Source organism: Haliaeetus albicilla, chromosome W, assembly GCF_947461875.1.
Source record: "Haliaeetus albicilla chromosome W, bHalAlb1.1, whole genome shotgun sequence".
In the NCBI taxonomy this organism is placed as follows: Eukaryota; Metazoa; Chordata; class Aves; order Accipitriformes; family Accipitridae; genus Haliaeetus; species Haliaeetus albicilla.
Window position 1 is genome coordinate 22,415,065 of NC_091515.1, and position 24,218 is coordinate 22,439,282.

The 24,218-nt window shown below is 38.9% G+C and overlaps 1 protein-coding gene and 1 long non-coding RNA gene across 2 annotated transcripts in view; one reads left to right on the forward strand and one right to left on the reverse strand.

Annotated features, from left to right (window-relative positions):
- LOC138683444 (uncharacterized) overlaps positions 1–24,218 on the reverse strand; it is a 423,605-nt gene that overhangs the window by 245,571 nt on the left and 153,816 nt on the right. The window lies entirely within an intron of this gene.
- The window catches only part of LOC138683434 (5'-AMP-activated protein kinase catalytic subunit alpha-1-like), a 35,570-nt gene that overhangs the window by 7,102 nt on the left and 4,250 nt on the right, over positions 1–24,218 (forward strand). Inside the window, exons 2-8 of the mRNA XM_069775202.1 lie at positions 9,286–9,427; positions 12,700–12,793; positions 14,311–14,455; positions 15,784–15,871; positions 16,785–17,009; positions 19,814–20,300; positions 20,701–20,827. Of these exons, the coding sequence (XP_069631303.1) occupies positions 9,286–9,427; positions 12,700–12,793; positions 14,311–14,455; positions 15,784–15,871; positions 16,785–17,009; positions 19,814–20,300; positions 20,701–20,827 (1,308 nt within the window). The remainder of the gene's footprint in view (positions 1–9,285; positions 9,428–12,699; positions 12,794–14,310; positions 14,456–15,783; positions 15,872–16,784; positions 17,010–19,813; positions 20,301–20,700; positions 20,828–24,218) is intronic.

Here is a 24,218-nt window from a genome sequence, read left to right on the forward strand (position 1 = left end):
CAGCAAAAGCAAAAAGCAGCCACTAACAAGCACTAGACTCTAACATACAGTAAGGCAAGCATGCCCCACGGCAAACACAGGAGCCTGCTGATTAATAGCTAAACAGCAACAACTTATATAAATTCAATCTAGCACATTCCAATCAGATCTGTTGTTATCTTGAACCCTTCATGCCCCACGTTGGGCACTAAAAAGGACTGTCATGGTTTGACCCCGGCCAGCAACTAAGCATCACACAGCCGCTTGCTCACTCCCCTCCCCTGTTTATTAGCAATATGCGCTATCAACCATTCTACAGTATCTTGTAGCCCATGGCACTGCTCTGCTTGAGTAGTAACTACTTCTTGTGTGATTGCCTTTGCATCTTGTAAAGTCCTGACTTCCTTTTCCAATTCTCTCATTTTACTCCATAATGCAACAATTTCATGGTCAAGAGCTCAAAGACCAGTAACTAATAACCATCCCAATCTCCCCGCTGATTTGCAAGATGAATTGGATGCCGCTTTCCATGGCAATCTGCGCATAGCTGTTTCAATTGTCTGGGGGGTAACCACCAGCTCTGTCATCTCTTTCAGGCCATGCTTCCAGCAGAGCCCATGTAGCCAGGAAAGTGGCCACGGGGGCCTAGTTCTGAGCACTGGACCCTCCTGGAATACAGGGAGTCACCATCATGGCCTCCCTGGTCCCCAACTTTTTTGCCAGCTGTGGCATGCTTGTTCCTGGATCCTGCCAATTATGCCAAATGTGTGAGCCAGCACAGGCAGGATGCAGGAACAACTGCAAAACCACAGATGAAATGCAAAGAGTGTATTTATTTTCGTTACCTTGCCAACTGGGGATCCCTGAAGCAGCACTCAGGCAGAGGCACACAAGTGGGGACACAGGCACTGCTGAGCTCGGTCCATGCTGGAGGATCACCAAACCTGCTGTTTTCACCTGTATTTTAGGGATTTGCACAGGTGTAGTTTGCCACTGGGCTTTGATTTTTCTCACAGCAGGGCAGGAATTTCAAGCATGTTGGATAGGGTGCCTCTAAATCTACCATAGGCCTATGTTATCTAAACACAGATGTTCTACTTGTCAAGCACACAAGACTAAACAACAATTAGTATGATATGGGGTTTTTTTTCTACACCCCAGCTGCAGGTCACTTGAGCATGTTTATAATCCTCCTTGCCAATCCTCCCTTATTTTCCCATAAGCAGTGACCCCTAACTGGTAGCTGAAGTACCATTCCTTTCCTTGATAACTTGGTGCCTCCTTAAATAGAGAGGAAATGAGATAAGGGAGAAGATGGGCATCAGATTCTATTTCCTCATGGAGGGACCATGAGGAGGGTTGAGGTTGAGGGGAGGAGTCAAAAGATTTTTTTTTTTTTCTCCAGTGCACTGCACAAATCTAAGGTTGGCATACCCATAAATGTTCTAGTATGTTTCCTCTTACATTTCAGAGGGTGCTGTTTGCATTACTGCTCCTGTTCTTATCTGTATTGGCAAAAATGTGTCTGAAGTTGAAACCTTGAAAGATAGTCAATTGGTGGAGCTACTGTTATAATTTTAACATGTTATTGAATGTCACTCCTATTAATATTTCATCAAATAAAATAAGCTTGAAGGGCTAATCTGCTTTATTGAAATACTTAATTGGAAAAAACAGTTGTCAGTTTTATTATTGCTCTGTTTCCATAATACTACTCTGTCTACCTTATTTGGTTGAAGTTGGGTGTTCTTTTAGGCTGCTTTCTAGCTATTGATCATGTGAAGAGTACACACATGCGTGTATGAACATAATTTTTTTTAAGAGTGGTGGGAGAAATCACCTTGTGGTAAAATGCAGCATCATTCTGCATACTGAATTGCCTTAAGTGGTCTGGGGATTTGTTTAGGAACTGTAAGCAAGTGTTAGTGTTCATGGACTAATGCTCTGTTTCCATAAACAAATTGTTTAAGTTTTATTATCTTGTCCCTAGATGATATACTATGTTGGTTTCATCTTGCTCTAGCTGTACTTCATAAAGGGCATATTTTATCTGTGATGCACTAGTTTTCTTCCTGAGCACGTTTTATTCATTTAATACCAGATTTGTGATTGTTTTTCTGTAATCCTCAGCACTTTCCTTCTCTGGTGACTGTTATGGTTTCATCAATTGACAATAAAAGGAAAACTGTAACAATTTTTTTTTAAATTTTTTTTATTCAGTTAGGGTTTTCCTTGAGAGCTCACATGATGTAGGGGGTTAGACATATGGCTTTTTCAAAGTGGGTCTTTAATTTTTAACAGTGGTGGCAGCCCCAAAAGATGAGTTGGAAAACCAGTGCTTTGCTTTAATTCTTAAGGTCTCCTGCTGTCAAGGTAGCTGTCAGATGACTTTACGCTGCTACTTACCCGTTTACCCTCCCAGATAACTGTTACTGATGTGATGTTTTTCCATTTTAACTGTTCATCTGGCTCTACTAGCCCAAATTAACTATTGACTGACTTAATTCATTTGATCATGCCTCAGATGGGCAGTCATGGAGAAGATGGCTGTTTCTAGCCAATATCCAGGCAAAGCTAAAATACTGCAGAAGTAAAAAGCTGTGGGGTAAAAGAGAGTACTGAACCTAAATCAGTTATGTGTTTAAAAAAAAAAAAAAGCGCTGATGTTTTCTGCTGAAACCAAATGCAGACTTTATTTCCAGATTTTTTTAAAAATAAAGTTAGACTTCATAAAGGGAAGAGTAGTCAGGCTTCCAGGGATTTGTACTGAGAAAATGAGGGTACTAATTAAGACTGTAAATATGATATTTGTTCCAGTCTGTAGAACTCGGTTAAAAACCCTGGTCTCTATAGCCTGCAAAACTGATGTAAATGGGCCTTCTTGATTAAGGCAGTGATAAGAGACCTGGGAATGGACAGTGAAGATCAGTTTGCTATCTAATGTTGTTGTGCAGCAATATGCATTTGCACAGCGTTAACTTTTTTTGTTAGTGAAAACATTTGTTTAGTTCAAACTTTTAATGACTACCCTTCCTCTAAGCCTCGGGTTGGCTTTTTGGCATATGACAGAAATGCTTCATTAAACACAGCATATGCTTGTTCTGCTTTTTTTCTACAGCCTTTGTGACTGGTACCTGTATTTCATAAGAATGGGTACCAGGTGCCCACCAAAGCCGCTCTATCACTCCCCCTTCTCAGCTGGACAGGGGGGAGAAAATATAACAAAAGGCTCGTGGGTCAAGATAAGGACAGTTTAATAAAGTAAAAGCAAAGGTCGCGCGCGAAAGCAAAGAAAACCAAATGATGTTATTCTCTACTTCCCATCAGCAGGCGATGTCTAGCCACTTCCTGGGAAGCAGGGCTTCAGTACTTGTAGTGGTTGCTCTGGAAGACAAAAATGCCCCCCTTCCATCTCCCTTTACTTAGCTTTTATATATGAGCTGACGTTATATGGTATGGAATATCTGTTTGGTTAGTTTAGGTCAGCTGTCCTGGTTATGTCCCCTCCCAAGATCTTGCCCTGCCCCAGCCTGCCGTTGACGGGGGGGGGGGGGGGGGGGGCAAAAATGTTGGGGAGACAGCCTTGATGCTGTGCCAGCACTGCTCAGCAGTAGCCAAAACACTGGTGTGTTATCAACACCTTTCTAGCTACTGATGCAGAGCACAGCACTATGAGGGCTGCTATGGGGAGTATTAACTCCATCTCAGCCAGACCCAATACAACTCTGAATGGCCTTGTGATCTGTTTTCTTTTCCAGTTGAAGACCTGGTGAACTAAGTTTAGAGACTTGTTCCTGCACTTTAACAGTTAAAACAAGTCATTGCTGCTTTGAGACTGTCTTGGAAATCTTGATGTTATGCATAGCCATAGTGAAGCTTCAAGGCAATTGGCATTATCAAAGAATAAAGAAATTTAGAGAAATGTTAGGTCTGTAAAGGGAACTTCTTTTTGCAGTGATTATTTTGAAGGACTGATAGCTCATTTGGCTTAGGGTGACTAACATAAATATATTTTGATTACTTCCTATTTGTGAGCCTTCCCCTTCATAGGTAAAACTGCTGTCAAGAGGTAATACAAAGTAGCTTTTGTAAAGATAACACTGGCTTCTTTTCTACATGATGTTATCTGAGGTCTTGCTTTCAGTTCTGTCTTTATGCTGAATTCAGAAGTAGTCGGTGGTCTGTTACCAGTTAGTGTCTGCTGTTTTGCTGATATCAGATACCTTGAACTGCTTCATCATACAGTAAGTTCTTATGACATGTGGATAAAGACTTAACTTAAAACCATAGTAGTAATTCAGTATGTTTTCTCCTTGGAATTAACAGTTTAGTTCTAATGTGATAGTATACAAACAATAACAAAGCTGCAAAGCCACTTTACAGTAGGAAAAAAAATGACAACTCTATCTTGATTAAATGCATGTGGAAAAACTTGTATTTGCTATTACATTATGCAGCAATGTGAAGATTACTTTTGTCTGGGAAGACTGAAAGATTTCTGAAAAGATCACGTAGTTTAAGACTTAAAGTATATGACTTGTGGTAGCTGAACAGTGCTAATGGATACTCAGTGGATCATATCCAAGAAGACAGTCTTATTTCATGAAGCACATGGTTAATGGAAGCTTGTATTGATTCAAAGAAATTAACTCAATAGTTTAACTATTAAGTAGGTATTCTTTATTGGCAGCGCTGGATGCACGGGGGATCGCTCCACCTATCGTGCACACCGTCGGGTCTAATTGTGCAGGTTAAGTACATGTTCTACATACATATTCACTAGATTTCCGAGAAATGTTATACATATTCATTAGTTTTCCGGGAAACTATTAGCATATGCAAATGTCCTTTACACAGGTGCATTGAAGGTCTCTGGTGGTCTTCCATAGTCTTCCTCACTTGTCCGCTATTTGACCCTCCTCAGGTGATTCTGCGCAGTATGGTCCTTTACATGTTTTGATACATCAGTGCTTGTTAGTGCTCTTATTATCTAAGTTTTCATTAGTGGTGTAAAACCATATGGTTAGTTTAAGCTAAATTATCTACAAGGACGAGAACAAAGGCAGGAGTTCTTATCTTTTCTGGCCCTATCTATTCAAGCAAGGCCTCTACTTGTGCCTTCTTGACAAGATCGTAAATTCATCAAACATTTAATTAAGTTTTGTGATTGTTCATGGTTCCTTCTTGCTCATCACTCCCAAGTACCAGTCTCTGACAGGCTTAATCCTTGACGAGCACTAGTCTTTGGTATGTAAAGTTACAGAGAGACAATCATTAAGCAATTAGCAGTTCCTTCTCTATATCAGTATCTTTAAAAGCTAAATTTGGTATACTTAAATTGAAGGGGGGGGGGAATTACTGAAGAAAATAGCCATTCAATTTGAAGAGTCTTAAGCAAGTGAACAGGCTTTTTGGGATCTTTTTGCACCTGCAAAAAAACACAGTATGTTTTCATTTCAGTAATTTATTTGAAGTTGGCAAACAGCTGAAGAAACAGAAAAGCTTTTTTCACAGTCAATGAATAAAATCAAGGCTTGAGGCACAATCTTGAAAGCTGTGATGGCTAGAATTGGTTTTAGTCAACTGCAAATGTTACTGTTTAATTACTTTGAATGAAAAATGTGTTTTGATACTCTTATGTGCCTTGCATATTGAATATAGAATGTTGTAGCTAATAAATGACCTAATCTTTTTCTGAGTTCTAATTCCAGTTTTCATCTAAGGTAGACTGACAAATCAGAAATGAAACAAACTTGCTGAGAAATGAAACAATGCATGTCAGAACTGAATATCTGAATATTTATATGCTAAGCTGTAGAATTGCTCAAATGTATATGCTACTTGCATTTAAGGAGGCATTTAACTTAGTACTTCATAAACCAAAGGAAGATGCAAATTAATGCATCTGATTTTTGGTTAGTTTCTAAGCTGTTTCTTACTAAGAGATTGATGTTAATTTTTAACTTGCCAATTAAAGGGGTTTTTTTAAATACTTCTGACTTACCTTGGTTCACTTTATTGATAGGCAAAGACTTCATAATTTGAATGGAATAGTTGCTTTTCTAGTGTTTTATGTTAGTGATTCATTACTCCTTAGGGTTTGGATATAGATTATATAATTTGTTGGGTACCTTTAAAACCTCAATCACATTTGAACTGAAGAAAAAATGGGGATGTAATTGCTTTAATTGTAGATCTAACTGAAAGGAAATAATTCCTGTAGGTGATGTGATTTTTACAATTCTAGGCACTCACCTATCACTGCTTTGTGGTATGTCTAGAACCCCAGCCAGCAACTAAGCACCATGCAGCTGCTCACTCACTGCCCCCCCCACCCAGTGGGATGGGGGAGTGTGAGAGACTGAAAGAGTTAATATCTCAAACATTGTGGTGGGGCAAGTTCTGCTTAAAGACAAACCCTGCACATCTAGGAACCAAGGTGAAAAGCCCATCAGCTCAGACATCAGCAACAGGAGGGGGAGGGTGTGCTGAAGGGCGTTCTGATACAAAGATCAAGCAACGGCCCTGTCTGTAGGGAAGGAGAAGTTACTCCCCAAATAACTCCCAAGCCCAAAGGCTCACAGGCTGCTCATTAACCTGATGAGGTCGGGTGCCTGCCCGGAGGAGGAGCAAGGATGATAAAAGGACACAAACTGAAGCCCCAGGTGTGCAAGCTTACCAGAACTGGATCCCTTGGCTGACTGAACCAACGCTGCACCCAGGACTGGTGAAATCTTTCTCTCTTCCTTTTTCTCTCTCTTCCTTTTTCTCTCTCTTCCTTTTTCTCTCTCTTCCTTTTTCTCTCTCTTCCTTTTTCTCTCTCTTCCTTTTTCTCTCTCTTCCACAATCCCTACACCTCATCCATTTCAAGGCATAAACCGTTGACCAAGTCTGGGACTAGGAGTGGATCCAGCCGCCCATGGGCCCTTCTCTGAGGAGGAGTCTGGAAAGCAAGGGGGTCTGCTCTGAACCTCGACAGGACGGATCTCCTTATTCCCTGAATCAATGTATATGGTTACCCTGGATTACCTGGTTTACAGAAGTAGTCTTATGCTAATTCCTGTTGTGAGAAACCCTGCCACCTACTACTATGCCTCCCCAGTTCAGTTTGCTTCTGTCATGAATAAAATCTTTAACTGATCCTTTGGTGTCTTAATTTAGCCTGAGGGAATTTCAAATTAAACACGACTCCCTGGTCTGTCCAGTCTGGGTTGTGATGGAGAAAATTGGGAAAAGAAGTAAAACTTGTGGGTTGAGATAAGAACGGTTTGATAGAATATGAAATATAAAAAGAAGAAACTAATAATGATAACACTAATAAAGTGACAGCAGTAATGATAAAAGGATTTGGAATACACAAATGATGCACAGTGCAATTGCTCACCACCTGCCAATTGATGCCCAGTTAGTCCCCTGGACCCCACTCCCCCCAGTTCCTATACTAGATATGATGTTACATGGTATGGAATACCCCTTTGGCCAGTTTGGGTCAGGTGCCCTGGCTGTGTCCCCTCCCAATTTCTTGTGCCCCTCCAGCTTTCTCACTGGCTGGGCATAAGAAGCTGAAAAATCCTTGACTTTAGTCTAAACGCTACTTAGCAACAACTGAAAGCATCAATGTTATCAATGTTCTTTGCATACTGAACTCAAAAACATAGCACTGTACCAGCTACTAGGAAGACAATTAACTCTATCCCAGCTGAAACCAGGACAGTGATGAATGTTATCTCCAAATGAGGGGATGTGTTCTTTCACCTTGCAGGTGGAACCTTTCTGTATTCTCAGGTACAAAAGTCATCTCACCACTGCATCATGATGGTTCAGGGTTTTGGATGATCCACTAGTTAGTTACTTCCCTACAGGAGTTTAGACAAAGTGCTTTATTTTACACAGTGGCCATCTTTTTGTTGTAAGAATAATACCTCAGAGATACTTATTGTTATCTCTGTGTCTCTGCTAAGAATTTCTTTTCACTTGCATTGGTTTTTAGCTCAATATAGAGGCAAAAGGCAGTAGGAAAGTCTTGTGCTGGGAATGAGATTTACAGATTGATAGATAATTTTGACAGGATTAGCAAACACCTGTTGAATGCAGAAAGATTTTTGTGTATCACTGCTTTTAATCACAGCTTCCCATGGATATATTTAAATAAAGCCTGAAGCCTGGGGCTTAGTTAAATTTTCAGGTGAGGAGGGGCACCCAGATGAAAGAGTACTGTGTTCAGCAGAGGTCTGTTACCAGTGTCCATTCAAATGGACAAGGATGAATCACGTAGGTGTCCCTGGAATCTAGCTTGTCTTCGGAAGGTAGGATTCAGAGTGGTGGATTAAAGTGATGTAGTTATGATAGTAGTAGTGTTAAATCACTGCATGCAGAAACCAATGCAGGTAGCGAAGCCTTCTAGTGGAAGAGATACCTTTTGTGGCTTATCTGTGGTCCAATGTTGGGTTTAAGAAAAATATTCTTAGCAATTCTCTTGTGGCTACTTCCAATAGCATCTGCAAAATTAAGGAATTTAAGAGGGGTAACTGTCTAGGAAATGTTTTGCACCTTTCAAGTTCCCCTGTTGAAAGAAAAATGAAACTCTCCTAGAAGTAGGAAAGAAACTGAGGAATGTAAGAGGTTGCATTGCTTCTCATAGTTACTATTGGATTTTTTGTGCATTTCATATAACTTTTGCCACTTATATAATAAAGCCCTGGTGTTTATTGCACAATGTGGAGCTTATATAGGGTCAGACTGCCCCATAAGACAGATAAATAATTATTTTTCAAGTAAATGATCAGATACTCTTAGCAGTAATTCAGAGTAATTGCTGAAACGGGCTTCTTGAGGGAAGGATAGCAGTGATGTTTTTAGTAAGAGCATTCTTGCAGATCAAGTAGAATAGCTGTAGGAGAGCATGTCTGAGTGGGTTACCAAGTGAGCCAAAAGCTTGGAGTGACTTGTACAGGGAAAGAAAATGGTCTCCCTAATTAGAAAGGATGGCAGTGTTTTGGGATGCAAAATGTTTCGTTTATTTGCAATAGTGCAAAAACATAGTCATGCTGCAAGACTGCTGAGAGTTAGGTTTAAGGTTTGTTCCTACATATGCAATTCATCTTCTAATGATAGAATTGTGGGAGGAGTTGGGTAGGGCAGAAGAAATGAGTGCCATCTGGTTTTCAACCTCCCCAAAGATAATGGGGATATGTGGAATGTTTACATCTTAACTGTGGTATTTCTTGGCTATAGTTGAAATGGTCCAATTAATGTTTTTATGGAGCAATTGAGAACTCTGACTAAATACTTACTTGTTCCTTGCAGTTGGCAAACATGAGTTAACTGGGCATAAAGTTGCAGTGAAGATCCTGAATCGACAGAAGATTCGCAGCCTTGATGTTGTAGGAAAAATCCGCAGGGAGATTCAAAATCTCAAACTCTTCAGACATCCTCATATAATTAAGCTGTAAGTTTTGCTTGCTATAATAAAATCTATTTAAGCAGTAATCTCTTGCTCTCACTGATCTGAAACATGTTTAAAGGGCAATACTATTAGCAGTATATTGTTAGGAAAGTAACCAGTTTCCAAGTATGTAACCATTTTCAGTGTACTCCATAATGCATTTTCACAAAACTGATCTCTGCAGGGCAGAGAGCTTCCATTAGATCTTTACTTGCAAATTCTTTGGGCAGATATATAAAGGTAGTGGCATGGTGGATACCTATAGTAACATCCATCTCAGTTTTTTAGCTGCTGCTTCCATATTCTTTTTTCTGGTTATATTTGATCTTTGTTTCTGTTTAGAAACTGAGTTAAGAACAAGATTGTAAAGGGCATTCCTATAGTAAGTTTATTGTGTTTTCTTTACTCAAAATATTTTTTTAGGGATGTGTTGGTCAGTGACCTATGTTTTCCCTATATAGATTGTGCTTTGCAAGGTTTTTCTGAAAGATGTGCAGTCTGTTAAATGTGATCTGATATTTCAGAGTTCTTCAATATAGCTGCTACCACTTGTCTAAATAAATGTGATATTTACAGTGTGCCTATTTACATCTGTTTGATCAATAGTTCATCAGCAGAGTTCAGAGTACAATTAAATATGTCCCAGAGTAGACCCCTTATATCTGGTCTGAGGAAATAAATTATAAACGCTGTTGACTTTTTTACTTTTCCTATAAAGTGAACCTGCACATCTAGCAGGGCACATCTAGAATGTGGGTGACTTTTGTTGTTAATTGTGGCATTGGAGTTTAGGGGGTTTTTTTATTGGCAGAGTCTTTTCTTAAGACCACACTGCCACTGACAGTTGTCATCCCTATACATTCCTTTCATTTGGCAACAGCACTTATACTGGAGCTAAATCAGATTGTGTCAGATCATCACACTAGCTTCTTCAGTGGGTCAGTTTTCAGAAGACTATTGAGCTGATTTGTCTGGCTGAAGAACTGCTAGTGCTGCCAGTTAGAATTCATGAACGAGTCCAAAGCATGTGTCTAGCCAAAACAAAATAGGAAGTGTCAGTGTACCAACTGAGATATGGGGGTGGAACAGGAATGTGTACTTCTGGTGCTGCTAAACTTTTAAGTCAGCTTAACAGGTTTCAGGTGACAATTTCTTGGGGAATTATGGGGAGAATTTTCTCTCCTGCATGTGGAGAGAAGGGACAAGATGTAGGAGGTGATAGAAAAATTGATGGATCCCCAACTTTTCAGTTGGTCAGCCTGCATTTCCGAAGCAGAAGGGTTATTAGCCTGTGTATAAATAGCATTTGAGCTATAATTGATACTGTTGTGTAGATAGACTTGCTGGTAACTTAGGATTATGCTGCTTGTGTTATTAGCTGGATTGAGGAACTGCTAGATAGCAGTTCAAGATATTTGCGATAAAGGTAAACATTACTTCAGCTGAATATTACAAATTAGACATTGTCTAATTTGGAACATTGCTGTGCTTTATTAAAAATTTCATACAATGCTTTAGCAGTATATATAGTTGCAAGCCTGCCTCAACAAGACTTTCTTTCTATACCATGCTTTAAATAAAAACCTTTGGAGCATTTCCTCTTGTGGTTTTTGACCTCTAGCAATAGAATGCATCTTGTTTTCCTATATAAAATTGCCTCTCTGCATTCTGGTCATCTATGCTGTGTGGTTTGATAACCTTACTTATAAGTATGTAACTATTCTACAACCTTCTTTTCCATAACTAGAAAAATGAACTGACTATAGGGAAGCATGGCTGAGTCTTCCAAGAGGCTGAAAACATGTGAGGTGCAGAATGGCTCATTCTTTTCAGTGATGTTGAGAGGTTTATCTCCTGGCATTGTTCACTATCTCACTATCCAGAGGATGGAAAAATCACTGTGAAGATCTAAGCTATAGACTGTTGCTCATGTTTGCCTGAAGCATGGAGCTCATTGATTTCATAACTATGTGAAAGGTCATTAACAGTAATGCTGTTAGAAATGAGGTTGGACTGTAACTTTTGGATTAAAATACTATTTCTGTAGAGTGTCTTAGCCATGGCTTCAGAATGTTCATGTTTAAGTACATGACATACTTTCAACCAAGGTATTTGAGAGAAAATGAGTAAAGGTAAAGCATCTTGGACTATAAGATGTTATGTAAAGTTAACTTTGAAGATCTCATGTTGATAACTACCTCAGAAAAATATTCAGGTTATTGGAATGTTACACTATAATACTAAGCTGTTAAAATACACACACGCATGTATATGTGCACACATACGTTCACCTGGATAGTCTGAACTCATTGCTGTCTATGCAGTTCAAGAAGAACTTGTCTCAGTAAGCTGAAGTATCTGTTTTTCCTCATTGTCTTAGAATCAGCATTTTGAAGAACACTTCAGTTCTGTAGTATATGGGTGAATTCAATTTATTTTTTTTTACAATTGGGATATTTGTATGCTTAAGTGTAGTACCTTGAAACATTCATTTTCATCCAATCGCTACCTCCTGTCTTCTCAATATAGTATCTGAATTTTGACTGAAAGTTTATCAGTGTGCATTTTCTTGTTACACTAAAAATCGATCACTTCTGACTGCTGTAAGGGGAAAAAAATTAAACAACATTTAGATAAAGATACATAGAAAACATCAATCTCTTAAGTAGGGAGTTTGGCCATAACCTAGCTATTTCAAAACCTCAAAGCTTTTTTCAAACTTAAAGTATAATGATAAAAATATAATAACCAGGGTGTCAATACTCTTAAATGCTAATGAAAAATGTAGGTGTCTCTGTAAAAGATAATTGCGCTCAATCATCATGAATATTTTTTCAAGTCTTGAAGTACACTTTCTTTGTATTTATGGCAAGGCAGGGTTTTTTGCCTGTTAAGGTTGAAAGAAAGGTGTATGCTTTTGAGGCACTAGCAAAGTCCTTTTGAATTCCTTCCTCACTGCACTAAGATGTCTGTGAGGCAGCACTGTAAATGGCTTCATAGAAATCATTTGGACTAAGAATAGTCCTCTGAAAGTATGAAGACTGATTTTCCTGGCAGGAAATACAAATTCCCTGCTAGTCTTGGCAATGATGGCATCACATAGTGAAATGAGAGGAAATAGCTTCTGAAAAATATCATTCCAGTAGCTGTAAATTGGCTGATAATTTTTTTTAAAGTATACTTTTATCTGACTCTTTGTACGAATTTGGTTTTAACTAAATGTAACTAGCTTCTTTTACTGAGTGCATAGACTAACAGATACCTTCTCTTATCAGGTACCAGGTCATCAGTACACCAACTGACATTTTCATGGTGATGGAATATGTTTCAGGAGGAGAACTGTTTGATTATATCTGTAAAAATGGAAGGGTAAGAAGTAGTCTAACTCTACAAATCAATGACTTGCATTCTGTTATTGCTTTTGCAACATTCCTGTTAAATGAAGGTTTGTTTTTTATGTATTCAGCATTTATTTTGCGGTTAGCAATTAAAATATACTTTATGACTACATCTTGTTTTGAAACTAAAAATGGTTATGTGTTAACCCATTTCAGATCTTTATGTATGACTTTGTAGCATTTTTCCACTCTACTGAAAAATAAATGATACTGATATGTTAATTTACAATTACTGTGTACAAACTGGATGGATATGTATCCAGTTGGAGTAGCTGAAAACTATTTCTTCAGTATAACCTATTATTGGAAAGCTATCATTGTGCCCTTGTTATCCTCTCCTACTAATAAAATGGTTTCTGTGAAAGTCCTAAAGTCACTTTTGACAAACCATCTAGATAGCCAGGATAATTTTAGCTAGTTGTTAAACTGAGCAAACTTTGACATGGATTAGGGTGTGTTTATAGGAAATGCCCAGCTAAGTCTGCTGTTTGGGGCTAGCTGCTAATAGGAGCATAAGTAGCATCTAAAATTTATCACTTCTGTACTGAGTGTCAGCAGCTTTTGTCAACTTGAATCTTACACTGTTGTCGTGGTTTAACCCCAGCCAGCAACTAAGCACCACGCAGCCGCTCACTCACTCCCCCCCATCCAGTGGGATGGGAGAGAAAATCGGGAAAAAAAAGTAAAACCCGTGGGTTGAGATAAGAACGGTTTAATAGAACAGAAAAGAAGAAACTAATAATGATAATGATAACACTAATAAAATGACAACAGTAGTAATAAAAGGATTGGAATGTACAAATGATGCGCAGGGCAATTGCTCAACACCCGCCTACCGACACCCAGCTAGTCCCCGAGCGGCGAATCCCTGCCCCCCACTTCCCAGTTCCTAAACTAGATGGGACGTCACATGGTATGGAATACACTGTTGGCCAGTTTGGGTCAGGTGCCCTGGCTGGGCATGAGAAGCTGAAAAATCCTTGACTATAGTCTAAACACTACTGAGCAACAACTGAAAACATCAGTGTGTTATCAACATTCTTCCCATACTGAACTCAAAACATAGCACTGTACCAGCTACTAGGAAGACAATTAACTCTATCCCAGCTGAAACCAGGACAACTGTGCTTAAATATCAAAGTTCATTGATATTCTAATTAGACAAAGTTAATGTTTGGGTGCTAATATTTCTAATTACTGAGTATATAACATCTGCCTAACCAATTTCAAAAGTGTGATTGAGAAGTTTCACTGACTCTTGAGTTGGTGGATATTGTTTTGATTTAGTCATTTTAGAGCTGTGGTACAAACAAAATGATGTAAGTTATGAAGCTTTCTGCTACAAGACTCTGATCATCTGCTGTATAAAGTATCAAAACTATGAGTGATAACTTTAGGTCATGGGGAAAATTTCCTTTAATTCCTATAGAGGAAAACAAAGTTATCTTCCACTGTCTCAAAATTGTTTAAAACCTTTGTTTGTCTTAGCTTGATGAGAAGGAAAGTAGATGTCTGTTCCAGCAAATCCTTTCTGGTGTGGATTACTGTCACAGGCATATGGTAGTACATAGAGATCTGAAGCCTGAAAATGTGCTGCTTGATGCACACATGAATGCCAAGATAGCTGACTTTGGTAAGCATTGCTATTTTATATCTGATCACGTTTCTGGTGTTATTTAGATCCTGTTAATTACTATGGGAAATATTTAATTAAAATGTGTATATTTGAATATCCTGGTGGTAGGACATAATACAAGAAAACCCGATTAGTATGAATGTAAAACAAAATGTGTGCATGTGTATAGAATTTTTCCTCTAAAGCTTTTTCTTCAAGTCAGGTATTTTCTGTGACTGGGTGAAATTGTGAACTGCCTTGTTTGGTCTTGCTTAATATTTTCTCTGAAATGCTAAATAGACTTAGTTCCCCACCTTGCCACTTCAAAATGGACTCTCTTATTGCCTGTTTCTCCATCTATAAAATGTAGATGCTTAGCTCTCTTGGAAGTATAGTGCAAGGACAGTTCATCATATTTAAGAACCACATTGCTCTATTAAAATACACTACTCCTACGACTACTCTAAATTCACTTTAAAAACTCTAAATGTGATTGAAAAAATGTAATTAAAAGCACTTAATTGTGACAAGCTTATTAAGAACTTAATAAAAGCTTTTTTATATTAGAGTATGAAAGCTAACCAAGCTGTGTTCTTTCATATTCCCCCCCATAAAGGGGCATAATTCCTTCTCTGCAACCAAGTTCTCTGGCCTGTAGTAGTCTTGATTATGCAGCCTCCACTGAGGAAACCAGAAGATATTTTCCACAGCTATTCTAGAAGTGGTAATTCTTTACTGGTCATAGGGTATGCTGAGGGCTGGTGAATGAAGATGGCCTAGTTCTAAAGTACATTTTAATCACTAACAGTATCTAAAAATCAAGCTATACTAAACTGCAGTGATTCAGGAACCAGTTAAAGCAGTGTAAGTGTCTAAATTGTGGTGAAGCTGTGTATACTCCTCAGTTCCCTTACTCTGTATAACCTCTTACAGAATTTTAGGCAATTCTGTGGTAGCATTTTCTACTTTGGCATTTAGAAGCAAATGTGGTTTTTAAGACACTTTCTTGTTACGCTGCTCTCTCCCTTAGAGCAACTTTGTTCTCTATCATGCCTGTGTAATCTAAAATGGACTGGTTTTTGTCTTGGAATGAATATGTTTTCAAACATTCCTAGGTTGTGTGCAATAATGGATTGATGTTACTCAAATTTCTGGTAAACCAAATGCAGGATCATGTGGCATTCTCATATAAAAATTTCAATAATTCCAAACAATGTTGCTTCCTTATTGAGATAAATTAGTTAACTTTCTAATTTGACTTACTAGTGATTTGTTCTAGGTGGTATATGCAGTGTGAAATCATTTTGCTCTCTGAATCTTTAGTAGTTACTCTCATACACTTTCAGGTCTATCAAATATGATGTCAGATGGAGAATTTTTAAGAACAAGCTGTGGTTCCCCTAACTATGCTGCACCAGAAGTAATTTCAGGAAGGTAGTTTCTTTTCTATTGGATGCATGTGTGCATGTGCTTCAGTCATTTTGCTGCTTAATTCTAAAGGCTACAAAACCAGTGCAATTGACAAGCTTGATGCTGAGAAACTGTGGGCTGAACTCTTAATTGCCTTGATAATTTTTCATAAGTATTTAAGGCTTCAATGAACCAGCTTTGAATAGTTCCTGTAACGTGGAGGTGATGTCTAATGTCCCAAATCCAGTGTGTAGAGTGTGCTTGAATTGGTTTAAAAATCTCACAGCTAAGATCTTGGAAGTAGAGGTACAGATAGAAATATGGGGAAAGTTTACTGTGAAGTTGAGCAGCAGTGAAATATCTGCTGCAGAATAGATATTCAGTCTGAAGGTAACTTTCCCTTTTTTTTTTTTTTTTCTTCCCACTTGGTGATTGTCAAATCTGCTGCTTTCAGCTACCCACCCTAATATCTCTTGCTGATTGGAGGCCAAATGTATGTTTTATTCAGGCAGTAGCATAGAAGATGTGACAAGTTCTGCTATATGGACTCAAACTTCTCAGCCTCCAAGATTTGGAGGCTAGATGACTGCATAGATTCCACTCAAACAGTGATAACCATGTATAACATGGGCTTTCTTGGTAGTAGGTGCAAGTTTCTTTCAGTTTACCATTGTCTTAAACTGTATCTGTGGATTATTTTTATACAATGGAGAGGAAAACTAAGTACTTGTGCCCTAGTTTTTGTTACATATTTGAAGGGGAAGGACACTAGAGTTCAAGGGAGGCATAGCACTATAGCACTGAAATGGTATAGTAATTGCAGATTAGTTGTCCCAATTTCACACACTCTTAATTAATGTGATACATTGTAAGACAGTAGAAAAAATTCTATTTAAATGTACTAAGCACAAATCACTAATAGTTAACTTTTTCCCAGATTATATGCAGGTCCAGAAGTAGATATTTGGAGCAGTGGGGTTATTCTCTATGCTTTGTTATGTGGAACACTTCCATTTGATGATGATCACGTGCCAACCCTTTTTAAGAAGATATGTGATGGTATCTTTTATACTCCTCAGTACCTGAATCCATCTGTAATTAGTCTTCTGAAACACATGCTGCAAGTAGATCCAATGAAGAGAGCAACAATCAGAAGCATTAGGTAAAACATTAACTGATTTCTGATCACAGGATGCTGGAATGGTAATCTCAGTGAAAATATGCAGAACAAAGAAATCATTCCTATAGCTTGTCCCTGTTTTATAGTCTGAGATGAAAAATTCAACTTCTGGTTGTTTGGCTTTAGCTCTGGCTCTGATCTCAAGTGGCCAGTGAAGTATCTATTGGAGGTCGCAGTAAAACAAATATATATGTTATATATAGAAATTCTGAGAAACTCCAGATTTAAGACTGCTAAAGCAAACCTGTTTACCTGCAGAATGGTTTGCAAAAACTGCACTGTATTGACTTCTCTGGGCAAGAAAATTCTTTGCTGTTAAGAACTGCTATTCCGTACTGTAAATGTCTGAGGGGAAGTTATGACTCTCTAACCTGATAACTACTGTTTTTATTCATATTTCTGCAGACTCTAAAAAATCAGTTAAGGCTGAATATTCCATGTATAAGATGGCACTTTCTATTCTAGCTTCAAAACTCTGGCATGAACCTGTGTATGAGTGACAATTACTACATAGAATACTGATAAGTTAAAGCTTGTAGCTACAGATAGCCATCATGGGCTCCAGATTTCAAAATAGGATTCTGGAGAGGGTGACTGCTTTGACAAGTGCACAATGGGTAGAATAAAAAAAAAAAAGGTAGCTGATAAAGCTGTCTTTCATGCAGTAGCTTAGTTAGGTTTTCCTGTTTCCTTTGTAAGAAGCTCTAAGGAAAGAGCTCTGAAATACTACCTCAGTGAAAATGCTTCCTCTTTTAGGGTTGGAAGTTAGGAAGTTGGCAATGTTCATGTTCTTTCAGTAGAACAAAATGTGGTACACACATCCCTTGCTACTTTATTACAATGGGAAGTACTTCTTTGCAGAAATCAAAGCACTGTGAGAACTAAACATTGTAAAACTTAAGCTAAGTTCCTATCTACTCATCTAAGTCATGTTAAATAAGTCTGGAAGAGAAGTGATGTGAAAAAGATGTTGAAAAACATTGACTACAGAGCATGGATGGATTTTGAATCCTAAACAATTTTGTATTGTTAGCCATGAGAGATGTCATCTCAGTTTAAAGGACAAACTCTTGAGTTTAATTGAATACCTTAATTTTTTGGGGGTGGGGGTGTGTGCGTGCAAGGGAAGAGGCCCACTGCAATGAATAGTAACAAAATACTCCTCTTGACTCAGTTATTCAGCTAGAGCTGTGCTTTGTAGTCGTATAGGAAAAGCTTTTTCTACTTCCAAATTAACTACTTGCTTATGATGAAAGTGCGTTTTGCTCGATGCATTTGTGCTGAGGCACGTTCTCAGGCTCATACTGACTAGAGCTTGAGCCATATAACAGCTCTTAAATCTGTAGAAAGTCTTTATGCTATAGACTAGGATACTTTTAAAACTAGTGTCATGCCATATCTTTTGGCTAGTTAAGCAGCTTACTCTAGGCACACAAAACAATTTATTTTTTCTGTATGATTGGGCAGCTTAAGTATTTGGTTCCTTCTGTATATTTCCTTTTCCCTCTTATGAATACTAGCCCATGGATACAATAGTAAAGAGGTACAGATGGACTCTTCCATAGCCTTCCCTCAACTCTTTAAGTCTTGAAGAGACAGCAGGGGGTTTTCTGAAGGAAAAAATTATAGGCAGCTTGTTGGGGGTGGGGAGCATGTGACTTGAATGTTCAAAAATCTTTGTCCAAATATCTACCAAAGAAACTATTCTGTATCAAGATTTCAATTTGTTATGTATGTAGTTGGGGAGGGACAACTCCAGTGGGTAGCTGTCATGGTTTAACCCCAGCCAGCAACCAAGCACCACACAGCTGCTCGCTCACTTTCCCTGTTGTCCCACAAGTGGGGTTGTTTACCCAGTGTGCGAAATGCCAATATACACACAGAGCAGAGGTATTTTATTCCAATTCATGTTTGCGCAAGGATGGAGGCTAGGTGGTAATCCACAAAGCTAGCACACTTCATACCTAAATGGGCAAGCAATTTATACAGTTTAGATATACATATTCAATTTCCAAAGTTCTTCCCCAAAACTATTACTGGTAGTCACTTATCTACCACAGTTTCTATTGGGTTAAAGTTTCCCCGCTTCGAATTAAAGGTACAGTGTTCTTTTATTCTACAGCGCATGCTCAAGGAGAGTGGGGGGGGGGTAAGTATTTTGGTCTTGAATTGAGTCGGTGGTCTGATCTCCCCCTGCCGCCTTTACCTGTCCCCCAGTTACCGAAGATGTTTGCTGACTTCATGCCTATTAGCAATTATTCAACTTTCGGTTGGTGCCTCCTGGGGTAGGATGTTCCCTTCTTATCAGTCTTTTAGTTCTTATTCAGGGGCACAGTTGTTAGCAAGGCGTGCATTGTTTATACAAAGGGTATCCTGTTTCACAAGACCTTAAGGTGGCTTAAATACATCACCCCCTGGTGGGGAGTGAATGGGAAGAGTTGAAAATATCTCAAAACTAAGATAGTGGCAGTAAAAACAAACAAAAGCATCCCACAACCATTTATATAAAAAGCTGGTTGAGTTATACGAAGATCTTTTTGGAGATCAGGTAGTTGAAACCCTTACAGGAAAGAGGATTTTTTTTCAGTCTCCTGCAAAATATCTAGCAAAATCTTGTGAAGGAGGTGATTACTTAACATTATGTGCTGTTGTGCTGCGCAGAAGGGGACTTGGACTGACAACTGGGGTTTTTGTACAGACTAAAAATAATTTTATTATTTAAATAATTTAATACTTGAAAGGCTTGCTTCATATATATATATTCAGACTTTTTTTTTTTAATCTAGGGAACATGAATGGTTTAAGCAGGACCTTCCCAAATACTTGTTTCCTGAAGACCCATCATATAGTTCTACTATGATTGATGATGAAGCCTTAAAAGAAGTGTGTGAGAAGTTTGAATGCACTGAAGAGGAAGTGCTAAGTTGTCTATACAGCCAAAATCATCAGGACCCTTTAGTGGTTGCTTATCACCTCATTATAGATAATAGAAGAATAATGAATGAGGCCAAAGACTTCTACTTGGCTACAAGCCCACCGGATTCTTTTCTTGATGATCACAATCTGTCTCGCCCTCATCCTGAAAGAGTGCCATTCTTAGTAGCTGAAGCACCACGTCCCCGCCATACTCTTGATGAGCTGAATCCACAGAAGTCAAAACACCAAGGTGTAAGAAGAGCTAAGTGGCACTTGGGAATACGGAGTCAGAGTCGACCTAATGATATCATGGCTGAAGTTTGTCGAGCAATTAAAGAACTGGATTATGAATGGAAGGTAAAATAATAAAGGATTTTTACAGCAGACAACAGTAATTTTTTGTTTGAGCTGTGTAGTTACATAGCCTAGAAGTCTGAAACTACATTCTCCTGTGCTGGAAAATAATCTCATGTGCCTGTGCTGACTGCTTGTGCTTGCTGTGCAGGAAGGGTTTTGGGGGAGACTTATTTATGCTGACAGGAAAAATTTTGCTAATGTGTTTAACCTTTCTACTGGGGCTGTGGGAATGTGTTGAGTGGGGTTTTTTTGTTTGGTTGTTTTTTGTTGGAAAAAAAAAATGCTCTGGCAGGCAAGTCTGAAATCACTTGATAAAATACCAGTGAGTTGAAATAAGAAAAACAATATGCAGTGCTTCTCAAGCAGTTCCAGTTACTAACTGAAATCTCTTTTGTACTAGGTTGTAAATCCATACTATCTGCGTGTTCGAAGGAAGAATCCAGTGACAAGTGCATATTCCAAAATGAGTCTACAGTTGTATCAGGTGGACAGCAGGACGTACTTACTGGACTTCCGTAGCATTGATGGTATGTGAAGACTTGCATAAGTTAATGGAATTGTAAGGGAAATAATACTAAATACAAACATGATTTAATTTACTTGTTTACAAGTGAAGTAAGTGTTGTCCTTTATTAGTTTAAGCCAAGCTAGATCTGAATTAGTGTTTCTTTATTCCTTCCTGGTCTAGTGTTCCTGTGACCAGATGGTTAGCTGCTTCATCCCTTAATCACTTTTTAGCTATATCAACTCCTGAACTGCTCCATTTTGTGTCTGCACCAGCACTAATACTGTTACCTGATCAGAAAGTAACTCCCAAAACACACAAAGTATGTTTAGAGAGGAGACATTGCTTTATTCTTTATTCTGCGCAGGGTGCAAGGTGGAAGATTTCCACAAATCGAGCACTCCTACTGAGGTTTTCAGTCCATACTTATACACTACAGTTAAAACACCACGCCTATCTAATACATATGTTCCACCTAACTATTGCATATTCATTATGTTGAGCAAGCATGACGTGGTGTTCTCTTGAGCATCCCAGAGTGTTCTACGCCTGCACGGGGGTCTCTGGTGGTCTTCGGTGGTTGTTTGAGGAAGAATACCCCTACTCCTTTTGTCCTTTTATGGTCATGCGTCACCTGAGGACACCAGGGTCTCTGTTTCTCTCGCCACCCCCTTGTTTCTCAGTGCCCAAGGAGGATGTATGTCCTTAATTAGCAAGTCTGTGACTCTGAAATGTCCGTTATCTGGTGTCTTGACTTTTATCCAAACACTCCTTAAGCATCCTCTATTGTAAGCAGAATCTTAAACTAGATAAGCTTTACCTTGAGTACACATAATCTAAACAGTCCTTGAATAGCAAGCATATCACACTTCTCATGTCTTAGTTTTTTTTTCTTTAAGCTATCACTGCCTTCTTATTTGTTAATCAGTCTTATGAAGGCTTGAGGCAACAATACCACTGGTGCAAAAGGGGAAGGATTGTGGGAGGTGAGAGATTTGGATCAACCTAAACTGCCTTTGGGGCCTCACCCCCAAATTTAAACATTAATTTAGATCTGAAGTAAGCATGTGAACATATTTTCCTAGTGAAGATAAAGCTTGGCATCTAGGCATGTGAATTTGACTTGGGCTGTACATTGCTGTACTGGATCTGGCTGAGATGGAGCTAATTTTCTTCATAGCAGCCTGTATGGTGCTGTGTTTTCTATCTGTGACTAAAACAGTGTTGATAACACACCAGTGTTCTGACTATTGCTGAGCAGTACTTGCATAGTATCTAGTCTTTCTCTTTCCCCACTGTGCTGCACCCAATGAGTAGGCCGAGGGTGAACAAGAAGTTCGGAGGGGACACAACCTGAACAGATGACCCAGATTGACCAAAGGGATATTCCATGCCATATGATGTCATGCTTAGCAAAAAAACTGAGGGGATGGGTGTTTGGGGAAGGTAGCCATTGTTCAGAGACTGGCTGGGCATTAGTCTGCTTGTAGGAGGTGGTGAGTGGTTGCCTTTGCATCACTTTTTTTTATTTATTTATTTTATTTTTCTCCTTCCTCTTATTAAGCTGTATTTATCTTGACCTATGAGTTTTTTCTTGCTTTTGTTGCCGAAATCCGGAATAAAACTCCTTAACAGCAATGAGAAGTTAAGAAGTAGGCACTCCTTTATTGCAGCGCTGGGCACACAGGGGATCACTCCACCTAGTGTGTGCACCTGTCTGGTTTAATCATGCAGGTTAAATACACACCTGTTATACATATTCACTAAATTTCTGGGAAATGTCATACATAATCATCAACTGTCCGATAAATCATTAGCATATGTAAATGTCCCTTTACGCAGGCGTGGTGAAGTCTCTGGTGGTCTTCAGAAGCCCTCTGGTGGTCTTCCATAGTCTTCCTCACTTTGTCCGATAGTTGACCTCTCTTATGTGATTCTGCGCAGTACGATTTTCGCCATCATGTATTAGATTTACATAAAAGTACATTCAATGTTAATTCTTGAATTCAACGTTTCTAGTGATTGGCCCTCAGTCACACCACCTTATCAATATTCTTATACTAAAACATTCATTGGCTAATCTTACTTAATTCCACTAACTGGAATCTTGATCAAAGTGGGGTTTCTAAGCAACAGAACTAAGGTCCATAACGATCTCTCTTAGTTTCTTAGGACAAAACACTACAAACTAACAAATCGGTCGAAGTTTCTATGGTTAACTAATTTTAGACAATACTTATTCTTTTTATGATTGTATACAGCACATTTTGTATGTTCCTAAGTTTCTATGACTATATTGTGAGCTTCAAACTCCTATGTTCTACAATCTTTACCTTTTGATCAAACCCAGCTTATATAAAATTTTAACTTATCAGAATATTTGTAACACTTTTGTCCTTCCAATTCTCTTCCTCCATTGCACTGAGATAGGGTGGAGTGAATGAGGGGCTGGCTGGGGGCTTAGCTGCCAGCCAGGTCCAACCCACCAATGCTAGTAGTAGACAAAATTTGAGATGGGAATTGTATGCTTGCAGTAAATGAAGTCTTGAAAGCAGTTGGACTAACCTGTAGAAAAATCTATTTTATAGTGACAGTAACACAGCATGTAACTGTTGTGGTTTAACTCCAGCTGGCAACTAAGTACCACACAGCTGCTTGCTCACTCGCCCCCAGTGGGATGGGGGAGAGAATCAGAAGGGTAAAAGTGAGAAAACTCATAGGTTGAGATAAAGACAGTTTAATAGGTAAAGCAAAAGCCGTGCATGCAAGCAAAGCAAAATAAGGAATTAATTCACTACTTCCCATCAGTAGGCAGGTGTTCAGCCATCTCTAGGAAAGCAGAGCTCCATCACATGTGACAGTTACTTGGGAAGACAAAATGCAATAACTCCGAATGTCCTCCCTTCCTTCTTCCCCCAGCTTTTTATTGCTGAGCATGACATCACATGGTCTGGAATATCCCTTTGGTCAGTTGGGGTCAGCTGTCCCAGCTGTGTCCCCTCCCAACTTCTTGTGCACCCCCAGCCTACTTGCTTGTGGAGCAGTGTGAGAAGCAGAAAAGGTCTTGTTGCTGTGTAAGTACTGCTCAGCACTAAAACACCTCGGCATTATCAACACTGTTTTCATCACAAATCCAAAACGTAGCCCCATACCAGCTACTATGAAGAAAATGAACTCTATCCCAGCCAAAACCAGCACAAACTCCTAAGTCAGATATCTTCCTGAAAATGGAGGAGCTAATGTAGACTGGTCATAATGCTTGTTTAAGGGCATAGTCGACTAAAGCAGAATTACCTACGTCCAGTGGTGTACATGACATGCCTAGGAAAACATGTGGCATGGAAAAAGGATTTACTGGAATATGGCTGGATTACAGTATATGATGGCTAAGGCTGTGTCTCATGACAGTTTAA